This window comes from Oncorhynchus mykiss, chromosome 15 (genome assembly GCF_057628025.1).
Source record: "Oncorhynchus mykiss isolate SJ-2025 chromosome 15, ASM5762802v1, whole genome shotgun sequence".
In the NCBI taxonomy this organism is placed as follows: domain Eukaryota; kingdom Metazoa; phylum Chordata; class Actinopteri; order Salmoniformes; family Salmonidae; genus Oncorhynchus; species Oncorhynchus mykiss.
In genome coordinates this window covers 19,159,657-19,176,457 of record NC_143036.1, presented here as the reverse complement: position 1 = coordinate 19,176,457, position 16,801 = coordinate 19,159,657, and the positions used below count along the sequence as shown (strand labels likewise).

Here is a 16,801-nt window from a genome sequence, read left to right as displayed (position 1 = left end):
AGCCCGAAGACAGGTTTAGGATCCATTTTGACTGACTCCTTCTTGGTGCACATAACGATATGCACAGCACAATGACATTTCCTTTACTGTTTTTAACTGTTTTTAACATCCATGCAAGACCAGACTTTCATGTAATGTTTTTTTCTGCAGTTTCTGTATTATTGGCCCTAATTTAGGATTTGATCATCTTAGGTAGCCTAAGTCCCTTTCAATCTGTGTTGGAAAAAAAATAATTACCAAATTACTGATGCCAGAATTAACCCAACTGATTCCAAATGACATCATCTCTTTTGAGGGTCGGTGGGAACATCTGCATTGTAGCCCTGGTGGGGTTTCCGCTTAAGTAGCCAATCTTCCTTGTATAACCAAATAGGTTGCGTTCAGACAGGCAGCCCAATTCTGATATTTTTCTAAATTAATTGGTCTTTTGACCAATCAGATCAGCTCTGAAAAATATCTGACGTGAAAAGATCTGATGTGATTGGTCAGAAGACAAATTAGTGGAAAAAAGATCAGAATTGGTCTACCTGTATAAACGCAGCCATAATAGAGACATGTAATACTTACTGACAGCCAGTAACCTACATCATTGTAGGTCACTTGAGTTGATGTTCTGAGCTACTGTAGCATGATGCTGCATCCCTTCTGTATGCCAAATCCAAACGTCTTCTTCATGCTGCGGAGTCATAGTACAATCCATCGCCTTCTTCTCAACATAATGCCACTCTCATTTGGCAAAATGAAGATTGCTTGCATTATACTGTACCACATACCAGCCGTGGGTTCAAATAGTATCTGTTTCTTTCAAAAACTTTGAGCGTTCGATGGAGCCTTTCTGCAGTTCCAGATGGGATGAGCTCGGACTATCCCATTGTTTCCATTGTGCCAAGCAAGCTCAATCAGGTGCAGCTAAAGTATTTGAAAGAAAATATTTTCACTCAGGTCTGCCACATACTAGTGATGAGCGGGTTGAGTCATAACCCCAGTCCGAGGTGTGGGGCTGGTGGGTTTAGGGTCATTAAATATTGGGGGTTGAAAACAATACCTTTTAGAAATCCATAAATGTATCATTATATTACAGTTTATATCTATAGGCTACATTGAGTTTTTCTTTTATCATTTTAGACCTGGTACTAATGTGTAAGCCTATAAGCTTTAGGCCTAACTGTACATGCGCCAAATAGCCTACACACCAATCACCAAATAGCCTACACACCAATCGCCAAATAGCCTACACACCAATCGCCAAATAGCCTACACACCAATCGCCAAATAGCCTACACACCAATCGCCAAATAGCCTACACACCAATCGCCAAATGCTTTGGGAAATTACAGAAAATGTTAACATGATCCATGTAGGCAAAAGGACAATGTCTGAGTTTAATTCAATTGGAGAAAAGCTGCGAAATGTAGAGTTGAAAATAAAGAGAAAGGAGGCCCAGAAAAGTCATGTTTGGGAAAGATTTGTCAAAGTGGTTAAAGAGGATGATAGGAGTGTCTGTTATGTTGTGTGATGATTGTGAGGCGCTATACACATTCGACAGTAGTCACAAGATGGGGACTTCAAATAGGCCTATGGCACGTCAGGGGAACTGTAGCCTACCGTTCAGATGTTTTAAATGGAAACTGAAATCCTGACACTGACTGTAGGTCTAGAACCTCTCACATAGCCTTAATATTAACTCCTGCAGAATTAAGCATTGATTGGAGTAAAATGATACTCCAAATGTCGGTGAAAGTTTGACTCGGAACAGGAGTGAAGAAATATGATTTCTTTCTTTCAGCATCTTGAGAGAATGTGAATGCCAGTTAGATACCATCTGTAGGTGCTGCATCTTCATCAGCATCATAAAAGCTGATAGTATTTCAACCACATAAAATAGGATTCCAAAAACATGTTGGGTCGTTTTCACAGTTTTCTATTTCGTTACAACCGATAAAACTGATGTAATTTGGAAATTTTGCACAGAATATCTTTCCAGTTTTTTGGGGTTGAGTTATTGCATTTTCTCCCTTGTCCCTAAATGTATTTGTTGTGTGAAAGCAGCAGAAGCATTCATTCTATTGATTTATGACATTATTCTGGTTAGCAAGGGTTTATTTAGTCTTCTAGGGCAACATATAATGACAGAAGAGAAGCTGCATGTATCTAATTATGGACAAGTTGACTAACAAATACCATACCAAAATGTCAGGAATTATCAGCAGAAACATATCTAAATCAGGCAAAAAAAATCCTGTACCCCCGTAAAGAAATCGTTCTGCCATCCCTGGCTGTAGCTTACAGTGCATTTTCTATATTAGGGTTAGGGTCGAGTGCAGGCCTCAGATTTTCACTATCACATGAAGTCGGGCAGTTGCAGATGGGTTATTAGCAATTGTGGGTGCGGGTGAACAAACAGCTGACCCGCGCACCACCACCACATACATGACTCTGAAATTAAAAGAATAATCAGTGATATTGTAGGCTTTCTCATTTATTTCACAGGAGGTTGTTATCTTAAATACAGAGGCATGTGTTTGCAACATACTAAAAAAAAACGTCAACTGAAAGTAGTAAAACTTCTTTCTGAATAATATTTACTGCAACGGGGGCTTCACTGAGGCACTGCATTGTGGTTGAGCAGTGAGAAATGCTCTGGGAATAATCATTCTAACAACAAAACGATTATATACGGACTGCTGAGAAGATGACTGTTGTAGGTTATTGCATTTCTGACAGTTTATAAGAATGAAAAATAAGCATTTTCTGTGCATGTCTTGGATGTTTTTATGATGAAGCAGCTCTCGTTAGGATGAAAACAGTGCATTTATGACAGAGATGTGCAGAGTTGACTTTTCACCATGACATTTTTGTATAAAAATGTCCCACCCAAAAACGAATAGGATCGCTCCCGACTTTTAAACATGTTCCCCAACATTCCCAATACAAAGCATGCAATCAGAAATGTCTTTAGAAAAGTCCCCGTAGACACTGGTAAATAGCAGTGCGATCCCAGTCACACACCCATGGCATCTAATGGGAGAACGATGTGAGTAGAGGTCCATTTAGAAACAGGACAGGGGTATATACCAGGCACACACTGGATCTATTGCTACAGAAAACAGCCCTTCAACACACCTGCAACCATAACCTGAAAATATATATCATATTAAAGTTGAGCGGTGTCCTTATTATTATTTGAGTCAAATAGAAACCAGTGTCAGTGATATAATTGAGAGTAGGCCTAAGCTATGGGTAACCAAGAGAAGCTGAACGGTTTGTAAAATAAATGCTGTACAAACTTTGACCCTTTTATCCTAAAAAGTAGTAAATTATTGCTAAACACAGTTTGTGCAAAATAGATAAATAATTGTTTTTCAGTCTTGAGCGCAACGTCTCTATATGATGCAGTCAAAACATGCGAAACACACTTTAAATAAAAAATAAATAGGACGATTATCCGTCCGACTAATAGTGAATATAATCGCTGATGGTCATATAAAATATAGAGCCATTGGGGCAGTTTTAATCCTACAGAAGTTATGGAGAAAGAGAAGTCTGTCAATCGTAACCATGAGATAGATGTAGGTTTGATTGTCACATACAGATCATGGTTACTGCACTGCTTCTTAGTTTTGTGTAACTAGGCCCAGATTGTTATGAAAGGGAAACAACTCAAATGCAGGGCCCCGGGATATCCCGGGATATCTTTACGTGTAAACGTAAATGCAAAAATGCTCAAAATATGCTCAAATACAATGTGGTAGTACTGCAATTCAGAAGAGGCCATGTTTTTTTTCTTACTCTAAAAATATAAAACATTTTAATTATTGTACTGCTATGAAAGACTGGTAACATCAACAATGTTATACTTTACTACGAAAAATTGTATCCCTTAGTTTTTTTCTCACATCTCACAGTTTGAAAACTAATTATTATAAGTAATTACACCAATAATAGTAAGACCTTTAATGAACTCATAAGGTCAGGCATACTTTGTAAATATTGATAAACTGTATTTCCTTCAGTCTAATAAATTATTATTACATCAGTGATATAATTGTTGTGACCCTGCAAAGGTCATTCATGCATATTAACTGTGAAGCAAAGTTGACATGAGCAGGATCAAAGGTTATCTAGGATTACACACACCGCCTTTGTGTACTCCCTCAAAGCATGTTCTCCAAAAATAAATAAATAGTTAGCCTTTTCTCTATGAAAACCCCTGCAGATTCTCTGGACAACCACAAGTATTAAACCAGTGTCATTTGAGCTATGTTACATTCGGTAAACAACAAAAAAAGAAAAAAAAGCATTTCCTAGTTGCCATTACAGAAATGTCTCGCGGTCTGGTACTCTGTCGGGTGCGGGGCAATGTTCCCTCAAGTCACTGTTCCTGGACTGTTCGGAAATTAAAACTTGGAAAAGTTCACTAGTCGCCCGTGTGACGCTGTCGTAAGACGGTGGAGAGGAGGTGGAGGACAGGGTCTCCATCAGCTCCATCTCAGGCCCCCCGTAGTGCTCCTTGATCATGGAGGCTATGAGACCCTCTTTCTCTGGAGCGGTGCCCCCCTCGCCCGTGGGGCTCTGCGTCAGACTGATCTGCATTGATCTGTACAGGAAGGAGGCTTGCTTCATTTGCCTCCGCACCAGATGCCTGCGGTAGCACCTCTGGATAACAGCGGCCGACACATCCTCCTGCTTGCGCCTCAGCGTGGTGGTGATGGGCTCGTAGGAGATCTTGGACGGATTGGCCATCATGAATTTCTCCTCCATCTGCTGTTTGAGAGCATCCATCTCGCCCGACTCGCCCAGCACGCGCTTGGTGAAGGCAAACAGAATGTCCAGGCAGTGGATCTTATCACCGCTCACCATGGGCAGGTCCATGGAGATCAGCTTGATCTTGTTGGGCTTGCCGATGCGCAGCGGCTCCGACAGCGTGTCTGCAAAGTCTGACAGCTTGGCGTACTCGATGAACTGCGTGGCTTCCGGGTCAAACTTCTCCCACACCTCGTAGAACATCTCGAAGTCGTCCTCGCTCAGCGGCTCGGTGCTCTCCTCGGTGGCCACGCTGAAGTTCTCCAGGATGATGGCGATGTACATGTTGACCACGATGAGGAAGGAAATTATGATGTAGGTGACAAAGAAGGTGATGCCCACCGAGGGGTTGCCACAGTTGCCCCGGGCATTGGTGCCTGTGTGGATGAGGTTGGGGTTGCACTCTTCCGGAGAGTTGTTGAGGATGGGGCTGAGCAGGCCGTCCCAGCCTGCCGACGTGGTGATTTGGAACAGACAGATCATACTGTTGCCGAATGTCTCGAAGTTGAACATGTCGTCGATCCCTGCCTGCTTCTTGACATAGGCAAAGTTGGCCATGCCAAAGATGGCATATATAAACATTACCAGGAAGAGCAGGAGGCCGATGTTGAACAGGGCGGGAAGGGACATCATTAAGGCAAAGAGTAAGGTCCTTATTCCTTTGGCTCCGCGGATGAGTCGCAGTACTCGTCCAATCCTGGCTAATCGAATGACTCTGAAAAGAGTGGGCGATACAAAGTACTTCTCTATGATGTCAGCGAGAACGATACCTGGAAGAAAGGAGGGGAAAAAACATGAATGAGATTTCTGTACTTCTAATAGACCATCATGAACCATTTAACGGCATAGAGTAAGGTCAACTTTTTCACATCATTTAGCAGATGCTCTTATACAGAGTGACTTACAGGAGCAATTAGGAATAAGTGCCTTGCTCAAAGGCACATTGACAGATTTTTCAACTAATCAGCTCAGGGATTGGAACGACGCAACACTCTAAACCGTTAGGCTACCTGCCACCCCTACACACTATGTACACAATAACTTAGAAAATTAGGTTGACAATTGGTAACCAGGAGTGAATATTAGCTTCGTTATCCTCCATGTAAATTCCAGCTTCCACCATCTCAATCACCAATGAGCCCATGATAAAGGCTTCCACTCTTACTACAGAGTCTGTCTGCCCTCAAATGACATTCATGTTGCCTCCCAACCCTCTCACCCCCACAACCAATTTACCATCTGTCCCTGATTTGTGACCCTCCTCTCCCCATGGAACAAGACTGTCACCTGAGATGGATCGGAGAGGGGGGTTGGGAGCCACCCTTTAGAGCCATATGTCAAGCCCCCAGCCCCCTCACCGACTACAGTCAGCTGATGCAGCACCTCAATCACGCCCAAATCACCCCCACTGACATCCCTGATTGCTAGGATTACCTTCACCTCAACAGGGGCATCCTTGTCCACACACATCAGTTAGCATGGAGGCAGCTACTTAGCTTCAATCTATGTGCTGGCCCTTTGGTTTGCTTCAGCCCCTCCCCCCAATGCAGAACATATATGTTCACAGAACGGGGAATTCGTTTGGCGGATACTGAACAGGGGCTATTACCTACTGTAAGCACAGTGCCCTAGTTTCATCAGATATAGCCCCACTTAAGTTCAATGACTTGATTGACATGATAGATAACCTTGCCAAATGGATACTAAAATATTGGATGATGGCCAAGGTGTATTGTCCGTTGCATTGAAAAACACAACTAAGATTCTGAAATGTGTTCTTTGAGCATGATATTGTTTGGAACTAAATTCAAATTATTTGTAATCTGTTGTAAATTTGAAGGTTCCAAGCTAAATGTCATAATCTGTGTATGGGCCAGCTAGTGACGTGGTTTGCCTTGCTTACAGACAGGTTGATTGTTTAGCAAGTATGTGAGCAAGTATGAGGCAAACAGATGGGGTTGGATTAGATTTTTGACAACATGTAAACTATATTTAGTATCCAAATGTTTATTGAAAGTAGAAATACATTTGCACACGGAGCACTTGTTGTCTCTCAAATACATTGTTGTCTCTCAATTGTTGGTTAGCTAGCTAGCGAATTTTAGCCATATTAGCATTGACATGAAATCAGTCAAAACACCGCAAAACAAGACATGGTATCATGAACAAGATAAAACTAGCTGAAACGAGCCACCTACGATTCCCCACATGGCAGCTTCTTGTCATTGTTGCTAGCTATCTGACCGCTCAGAATCATAGCTAAGCACAGCTTCCAGCCCCATCGATGCGCACGCATCATTTTTGTGACATTGTCAGCCAACGCAAGGTCATGTGATCAACTGTAACACCCAAGGACACCCAAGGACACAGTGACATTAGAAGAGAACTACAAACCGTTGGCCAGACATCAGGTACATATAGCTACATATAGCAACCTTATTCCAGTATAACTGCCAGGTGATGAACCCATGTAATTACATTGTAACGAGAATAATTGAAAACCTCTGATTAAGCCCAAGCAACAGACTCACCAACGATGGAGAGGATGACCACCACAAAGTCAAAGATGTTCCAGCCAATGGTAAAGAAGTAGCACCGCAGCGCCACGATCTTGATGAGGCACTCGCAGGAGAAGATGATGATGAAGGCCAGGTTGATTTTGTTGAGGATGTACTCCATGCGGGCCGGCTGCTCGTCCGTCTCCACCATCATGGTAATCATGTTGAGCAGGATGAGGACCATGATGATGATGTCGAACGCCTGCTTGCCCACCAGGTCGAAGAAGAAGCCCTGCACTTGGTTCTGGGAGAAGAGAAGAGGTGTGAGAAGTGGGTGGAAAGCCCTTTTGGAACCCAAGAGGCTAATACACTAGGGCAAAGAAAATTAAAGGAATAGTTCACTTTATTTAGGTTTTAACTTATTTTCGACTTATCTGGGGTGTTATCAAAAACAAGTTAATACCTTCAAAGAAATGATCTATCCCTTTAATAAGATCAAGAAAGTAGGGTTCAATTAGCTCCAGCTTACCACTGGCCTTGGAATCGGTTTCTGAGGCTTTTTAGACCCTAGCTTCTTCATGGCGTTGTAATATTTTTTCTGTTCCTCTGTCATGAAGATGTCTTGCCCACCTAAGTAAAGAGACACCCCTTTTCTGTTATTTTCACTGTGAAAATAACACTTTTTTTTCATGGCAGGTATCTGGTTTGTTCACATCAAACCATTTGTTGGCCATGATGCTTTTGATACTTATCTTTCGTTTCTGCTGGTTGAAGTTGTCGATGATCACCCCGATGAAGAGGTTGAGTGTGAAGAAGGAGCCAAAGATGATGAAGATGATGAAGTATAGGTACATGTACATGTTCACCTCTCTGATAGGCTGTTCCTCCACCTAGTCCAGCCAGTGGAAAAAGCAATACATCATTCAGTTACATTTTTATCAGTTGAAATCTGTGTTATTCTGGTAAATGTTATTGTGATATTGTATCAAGACATGGCTATGACAAAGACAGCCATTAATGAAATTAATGAAAATACCAAAGCTCTATGTACCAAACCCTTTCGATAATGTTATACAAAACAAGTACATTGGCGTTTAATACTTACAGCACGAGAATCCACTGCTGCATACATGATGTCCATCCAGCCTTTGAATGTAGCCTTGTAACAAAGGACATAAACTTCAATGGGCATGATGAGGTAATTAGGTGTGCCACTATTATCGCCATATAAACACATGCAGAGGACAAAAGATGCATTTGTATACACAATGTTCATGCAGTAAAAGATGTTCGCTTTTGACATCAGATTTGAAGATACACTACATGACCAAAAATATGTGGACACCCGTTAGTCAAACATCTCATTCCAAAATCATGGGCATTAATATGGACCAGCTTCCCCCTTCACTGCTATGACAGCCTCCACTGTTCTGGGAAGGCTTTCCACTAGATGTTGGAACATTGCTGCGGGGACTTGCTTCCATTCAGTCACAAGAGCATTAGTGAGGTCGGGCACTGATGTTGGGAGATTAGGCCTGACTTGTATGGGGGCAGATGGTGAAGAGTGATCTAGAAAATGCGTTTCAACTGCTGCAGAGTCCAATGCGGGCCAGCTTTACACCACTCCAGCCAATGCTTTGCATTGCACATGGTCATCTTACGCTTTGAACTCACCCACAGTGTCGTTGCGCAAAATAGTATGCAGCATCATCTGGATTTATATGCAACAAAAGTTCAACATTCACCTTCCGCTACTATTTCTGTCAAGCCGTCTACGCATACAGTTTGACACATGCGCTTGATAAATCCAACAAATGCACCAGACCGAACGCACTGCAACTGCCTCTGCAACGCAATGCTGTGAAGCAAACGCAGCGTTTCATTGGAAATTAATATAATTCTGATTTACCAAAATGCTGTCAGCGAGTTTGAAGCGTTAGGCTTGTGTGCGGCTGCTCGGCCATGGTAACCGGTTTCATGGAGCTCCCAACAAACAGCTCTTGTGCTGATGTTGCTTCCAGAGGCAGTTTGGAACTCGGTAGTGGGGGTTGCAACTGAGGACAGGTGATTTTTACACGCTACGCGATTAAGCACTCAGCGGTCCCGTTCTGTGAGCTCGAGTGGCCTACCACTTCGCGGCTGAGCCGTTGTTGCTCCTAGACGTTTCCACTTCACTATAACGGCACATACAGTTGACCGGGGCAGCTCTAGAGCAGGGCAGAAATTTGACATACTGACTAGTTGGAAAAGTGGCATCCTATGACAGTGCCACGTCGAATGTCACTGAGCTCTTCAGTAAGGTCATTCTACTGCCAATGTTTCAAATCAAATTTGATTTGTCACATGGGCCGAATAGACCTTACCGTGAAATGCTTACTTACAAGCCCTTAACCAACAATGCAGTTTTAAGAAAATAAGAGTCAAGAACCTGTTTACTAAATAAACTAAAGTATAAAAAGTAGCACAATAAAATAACAATAACAAGGCTAAATAGAGGAGATACCGGTACCGAGTCAATGTGCGGGCTACAGGTTAGTCGAGGTCATTGAGGTAATATGTATATGTAGGTAGGGGAATAAAGTGACTTTGCATAGATAATAAACAGGGAGTGCAGCAGTGTAAAAAAATGCAAATAGTCAGGGTAGCACTTTGATTAATTGTTCAGCATTCTTATGGCTTAGGGGTAGAAGCTGTTAAGGAGCCTTTTGGACCTAGACCTAGTATTCCAGTGCCACTTGCCGTGCGGTAGCAGAGAGAACAGTCTATGACTTCGGTGGCTGGAGTATTTGACATTTTTTGGGGCCTTCCTCTGACACTGCCTAGTATAAAGGTCCTGGATGGCAGGAAGCTTGGCCAGAATGATGTATTGGGCCGTACGCACTACCCTTCTGGTCGGATGCCGAGCAGTTGTCATACCAGGTGGTGATGCAACCAGTCTCGATGGTGGGGATCTGGGGACCCATGCCAAAACCTTTCAGTCTCCTGAGGGGGAATAGGCTTTGTCATGCCCTTTTCACGACTGTCTTGGTGTGTTTGGACCATATAGTTTTTTGGTGATGTGGACACCAATGAACTTGAAGCTCTTGACCCGCTCCACTACAGCCCTGTCGATGTGAATGGGGGTGTGATCGGCCCTCCTTTTCCTATAGTCCACAATCAGCTCCTTTGTCTTGCTCACGTTGAGGGAGAGGTTGTTGTCCTGGCACCAAATTGCCAGGTCTCAGACCTCCTCCCTATAGGCTGTCTCATTGTTGTCGGTGATCAGGCCTACCATCGTTGCATCATCAGCAAACGTAATGATAGTGTTGGAGTCGTGCCTGGCCACACACACATGGGTAAACAAGGAGTACAGGAGGGGACTAAGCACGCACCCCTGAGGGGCCCTTGTGTTGACGATCAGCGTGGCAGATGTGTTGTTGCCTACCCTTACCCCCTGGGTGTGGCCCGTCAGGAAGTCCAGGATCCAGTTGCAGAGGGAGGTGTTTAGTCCCAGGATCCTTAGCTTAATGATGAGCTTTGTGGGCACTATGGTGTTGAACGCTGAGCTGTAGTCAATGAGCAGCATTCTCGCATAGGTGTTCCTTTTGTCCAGGTGGGAAAGGGCAGTGTGGAGTGCAATAGAGATTGCATCATCTGTGGATCTGTTGGGGTGGTATGAGAATTGGAGTGGGTCTAGGTTTTCCTGGATGATGGTGTTAATTTGAGTCAGAACTATTCTTTCAAAGCACTTCATGGATACAGACGTGAGCGCTACGGAGTGGTAGTCATTTAGGCAGGTTACCTTGGCATTCTTGGGCACAGGGGCTATGGTGGTCTGCTTGAAACATGTAGGTATTACAGACTTGGTCAGGGAGAGGTTGAAAATGTCAATGAAGACAGTTGTTCGAGTTGGTTTCTCTATGGAGATTGCATGGCTGTGTGCTCAATGTTATACACCTGTCAGCAAATTGTGTGGCTGCAATAGCTGAATCTACTAATTTGAGGGGGTGCCCACATACTTTTGTATATATAGTGCATATATTTGTATTTCCAGCCTCTGGATTTTTCCAAACTATGACACAGAGTGGGGGAACCTATCTTTCCTTTAAGGAAGCCCCCCTCCCACCCAGAGAAAAACACTTACAGTCTGTACAAAATAAATATTGCATGTGTGCCATGTGAGAGCTATGTTTTTATTAATGGCAGTGGAAAGGACTTATATGGGCTTCCTCCTGACTGCATGGAGTGTCTTTCTAGAGGGAGGAAAAAGGAGAGTGAGTGGGGAGCCCCACTTCAACACAAGTGAGTTCTTATCAGCGAGAAATCACGCCGGTGGGCCTTTTCCCTTTGGTTACGTGTTATTACTGGCTTTTGTGAATGACTGAGGGTCAGACTATTTCCAGATGCAAATGGGAGGTTTGCATGGAGGCAAGTCACAAGAAGGTGACAGAAAGGAGCTAAGTGAACTGTTGCTAGGCTACCGCGGCAACTAAGTTAAAACGAAGAATGAAGTGCACTCTCGCTGATCACACAATTCTCTGTAATGGCCCCCATCGCTGCTAAAAATAAGAGCCTAGCGACTTGTTGATTGATTCGGGGCTCTCTGGACAGACAAGGTGGGCAGCGACAAAAAGTATAAAGTACAAAGTGGGAGGAAAGAACGTCTCAAACTGTGAGGAAAAATAAAAGGAAAGGGGAAAAAAAGCCAAACTCACAACTTGTAGGAGTGCAAGGTAACCAGCGCCCACGTTGTCGAAGTTCACTTTGACTTTAGTCCAGTAGAACTGCGTGTCGTTCATGGCCAGGCAGTCTGTCTTATTGTTGACCACGGACACGTTGTGGATGTAGCCCGTCCGGTTGACGCAGCGGCCGTACTTGCCTGCGAACAGGTTGACCCCCATGATGCTGAAGATGAGCCAGAAGATGAGGCACACCAGCAGGACGTTCATGATGGACGGGATGGCGCCAATCAGGGCGTTCACCACAACCTGTTTCCACGGAAACACATCAAGTCAGGTATCCATCCGGCCCCCTTTTGCTGTCACGTGCCACACTTCATACACGACAGTAACTCAATCAGAGAAACTCAGTGTCTACATACTTGTGGTTCAATTCACCTACCCTAAGTGCTTACCCAATCCACACCCCCCCCCCAAAACACAAAATATCAAACCACTCAAACAGAAGAGATCCTAATGAAAAGATAATAATCGAACCCCACATTTCCAAAGTTCATGCAAACTACTGAATCTGGCAAATGAGATTATTAAGAGTGTGTGTCTTATATTCAATCAGGAGCAGCAGCAGCTTTTCAAACCACCCTGGTAAGAGATTTCCTGGTTGAGAGGAAATGAGTGCTGAGCCAGGAGATCCTGAGTATCACAGCTCTAATGGAACCAGTAGATAGGGGGTTTAGCCCCGTGCATCCCTCAAGAGAGTGTCACAAAGAAATCTGCTGCTCACTCAGACTCGCGCCTCTGTATAGCCGGGCTGCACTTCCACTTTGCGTTTACCACTGAGTAGTGGACCCAGCCATTTTAAAGCAGCGTGACGCCTAATCCCATTTGCCAGATTTACAGTGGCGGAGAGCAGCGAGCTCGGCGGACATCAGCCCCCCATTTCCGACAGCATGCAAATTTCATGGGCAGGAATTCAAATTAATTCCAGTGGATGTCAGGGGAAATGATATACATATTAGAGGCCACAAGCTAGGCTGACAGGTGTCGACTTAGAAAACGAACACTGTGTAATGGGAGGGAACAATAGCCCAAAATCCTAACTATAGTGTGCATGAAATGTTCAAGAGGGTTTAAGGATGTGCTTTAGGGAATGAATAATGATTATGGAAATGTTACGGGCTAAACATTCATCGGAATATCTGAACACGGGGATGCATGCAAGAGAACGTGATAACAAAATCAACAGCTAAAACAAACAACGGAACAGCAAGGAGAATAATATTAATACTGTCAGAAGTGAGCAACAACTTGTAATGTAATATCACAGATAACTATAGATGTGAGAAAGGATGGAAAGATTGGAATGAGATAATTGAAATACTCCATACTAAGTGGATTAGGCATGTACATGAATAATGCTGCTATATCTATCAGCTTTTCTGGTAACACTACATAAATGTGTCCATATTCATGCATAATAATGCTGTAATTCCCTGTAAGAACATTGATTTAGTAAGAACTGGTCTATCTAACTGCAAACTTGTAATTACAAAAAATGCTCAATTCCATTACCAAGCAATTTCTCAACTACTACGTAATTACACTGGTTTCCTCATTAGACACATACATGTGCAATCTCATACATGTGCAATCTCTATCGAAGAATCTAAGGAAGAAATCATGTGGTGATGTTACATGTTAGAGCCTAGGGTTGAAGAATTGACAGGAAATGTAATACTGCTGGAGAGCTCTAAGACTGCAGTTGTAATTCAATCTATCTACTTCATTTACTTTGCTCGGGCACTTCAGTCTATTCTCATAATTATCTGAACCATTATGTATAATTAGACATTATAGAACTAGACATGATTTGGTGCATCGATGGTCATGAAAGATTTTAAGGATCCAACAAAAATGGATGCTGATCCTGTATTTGACATACGTGTTACAACATGTGTCTGTCAAGTATTTACTTGGTAATTATGTGGTAACAATAGGCCACTTTCTGTTCTAACTTCAGTATGTTGCACACATTTTATACTGCCTGTTTTGATGATTCCCAAATGATGATGTAGGGCCTAATGATCATTTCACCATGAAAGCTCTATGTAAATAACAGGTAGAAAAGACTACAAAATAAAGCTTAATATGAAATAAAGCTTATCCAAATTGATAAGTCGGATAATGAGGTAGTCATGTCAGGTAGAGGGGAGAGTTGAGGGGAAGTATGAAAACCAAATTATCTCTTTGTGCTAATATTGCCACTTTGTGCTAATATTGCCACTGCCAGCTCCAAGGGAAAGTATGTCAAGGGATTAGTGGCATTAGCTGGAGAATTGGATTTGACAGCATTATAACACTATAAGTGGAGAGATAAAGTGGGGAAACATTTGGAGTATTCTGAATAGAAACTGCTGGTCAGGGAAAGAAAGGGTGGCAACAGAGGTAGAGAGAGTGATGATGAAGACGGTTTGAGGACAATCGGGAGTTGATGAGTCAGAGAGGAGAGACGACTCTTACCCGCATGCCTTCAAATCGGGACAGTGCTCTTAGCGGCCTCAGAGCTCTGAGGGTTCTAAGTGATTTGATGGCAGCAAAGTCCGAGTAGCCCAGCATGTTAGCTACTAGACTCACCAAAGACACCTAGGTGGGGACAGAAAGCGCAAGAACCCACATGGTTAGGGGGGCTGCCACAACCTGTTCAAAGGAATTGTGATACACAGAACCTGAAAGGGAACACTGGACAACCCTGGCGAGTCCCTCCTGTTAGCAACAGCCCTAAGGGGAAAACGGATAGTTCATTAGACTTCAAGGTGTGCTGTCACCCATTGAGGATGTCTATCTGCTATTCAAGGGAATATAATGTTAAACTTAGTTTATTTCATAGCTGAAGAAATGAAGAGGGCTGTTAACAGACTTTGAAATAGAAATAGGACTGTTAAAGACCTCTTCCTGGAACTGTGTAAGGGAGGGAGGAAGAGAGGTCAATGAAAAGTCAATCGCAAAGCCAACCGGAAACTACAGCTCTAGGTGTCTACTGTGGATGGTCGTGGCGGTGGTCAGCAGTCAAATCAGGCCTTACCCTTATGCCGGCAAAGCGGGCCACCGCTCTCAGCGGGCGCAATGCTCGCAGGGTCCTGAGAACTCGCATGGTGCCAATTTGCTCTATATTGACGGCACTGGCCAACAGGCCAATCACTGATATCTGTGTGAATCAAATTATAGTTAATTCAGTGAAAACAGATACTTACTTATTTACTTACTTACTTGCTTATTTACTTGTAAATGAATATACAGTACAGACTTATTAAATACACACAGGTTTCTACACCAGCAAACGTTGCATGGAGCAAACTTTTAGCCCCCCCAAAACCCCTCACAACTTCATATTCAACTGCCCTCCAGACACCATATGAGATTAATATCACAATCAGATAAATAATATTGTCAAAGGTTCACAGACTTCGTCATGTTGTTTTAATGAATCACCGATTCAAGAGCAGGGTCTTTATTTTTTTGTATTTTTGTATATTTTTTAATTGAATTTTACCCCTTTTTCTCCCCAATTTCGTGGTATCCAATTGTTGTAGTAGCTACTATCTTGTCTCATCGCTACAACTCCCGTACGGGCTCGGGAGAGACGAAGGTTGAAAGTCATGCGTCCTCCGATACACAACCCAACCAAGCCGCACTGCTTCTTAACACAGCACACATCCAACCCGGAAGCCAGCCGCACCAATGCGCCGGAGGAAACACCGTGCACCTGGCCACCTTGGTTAGCGTACACTGCGCCCAGCCCGCCACAGGAGTCGCTGGTGCGCGATGAGACAAGGACACCCCAACCGACCAAGCCCTCCCTAACCCGGGCGTCGCGCCACGGACCTCCCGGTCGCGGCTGGTTACGACAGAGCCTGGGCGTTAACCCAGGGACTCTAATGGCACAGCTGGCGCTGCAGTACAGCGCCCTTACACCACTGCGCCACCCGGGAGGCTTGAGCAGGGTCTTTTTGAGCTTTTATGCCTCGGAGTGTAAGAAAACACTTGTAATCATTTGTTGAACATGAACTGTAGAGCACACTGAGATAAAGGGGATGAACTCATTCGTTATCCTCTTGCTGAAGGGGTTTGGTACTTCAGCACTTGGAGATCTTTTGGCATTACACATACTATTTTAGGATGCATTAAAACACTTTGTTGAGGAGGCTTTCAAAAGAATCAGCGAGCGCATGTACACATTGGGATTCCCCCTTCACTTGTCACATCTTTATCAGCAATTTAGAATATTGAATCACTTCACTCAGGAGGGAACTATACAGATGTAGGATCTCAATTTGATCGCTCTGTTGCAGGAGAACTTTCCTGCAATTCAGGAAATGTTAAACATGTAGTGAGTTTTAAAAAGGCTTCTGAAACGTATAATTTCCACTTTAAATATCAGACTTTATTCGTTCTAACTAAACATGTATCAACCCCTACAAAAATGTATATTAATTTTAATCCACATAAATTGTTTCCTGCTGTGAGAAACTGGTCAAATTAAGATAGTACACCTGTATACAGCATGTCGCCATTATTTTGCTGGACAATAGGAAGACATCATTTTGAATGCCATTTTCTTGAATGCCAGCTTTTCAATTCACTTCATCTCTCATTTACATGAAGAAAAGGCAATGTATCGCCCTGAAGAAACACAGGACAACATGGCAAATTAAATAGAACAACTTCTGCTGCAAATCCAAAACAAAGACACATTAAGATATAATCTATCATTATAAATAGACCCAACTAGCTATGTATGGGGAATATGTATTGACTGGGCAGTTTTCATGGCAATGATAAAAC

The 16,801-nt window shown here is 43.2% G+C and overlaps 1 protein-coding gene across 2 annotated transcripts in view; it reads right to left on the bottom strand.

Annotated features, from left to right (window-relative positions):
- Positions 1-2,461: 2,461 nt before the first annotated feature.
- The window catches only part of scn5lab (sodium channel, voltage gated, type V-like, alpha b), a 191,241-nt gene continuing 176,901 nt past the window's right edge, over positions 2,462-16,801 (bottom strand). For both annotated transcript variants that reach the window (XM_090199463.1, XM_090199462.1), the window contains 7 exons: positions 14,480-14,602; positions 11,996-12,268; positions 8,407-8,460; positions 8,050-8,191; positions 7,831-7,931; positions 7,335-7,605; positions 2,462-5,573 (listed from right to left, as the gene is read on the bottom strand). In XM_090199463.1, the coding sequence (XP_090055589.1) occupies positions 4,315-5,573; positions 7,335-7,605; positions 7,831-7,931; positions 8,050-8,191; positions 8,407-8,460; positions 11,996-12,268; positions 14,480-14,602 (2,223 nt within the window). In that variant the 3' untranslated portion in view covers positions 2,462-4,314. The remainder of the gene's footprint in view (positions 5,574-7,334; positions 7,606-7,830; positions 7,932-8,049; positions 8,192-8,406; positions 8,461-11,995; positions 12,269-14,479; positions 14,603-16,801) is intronic.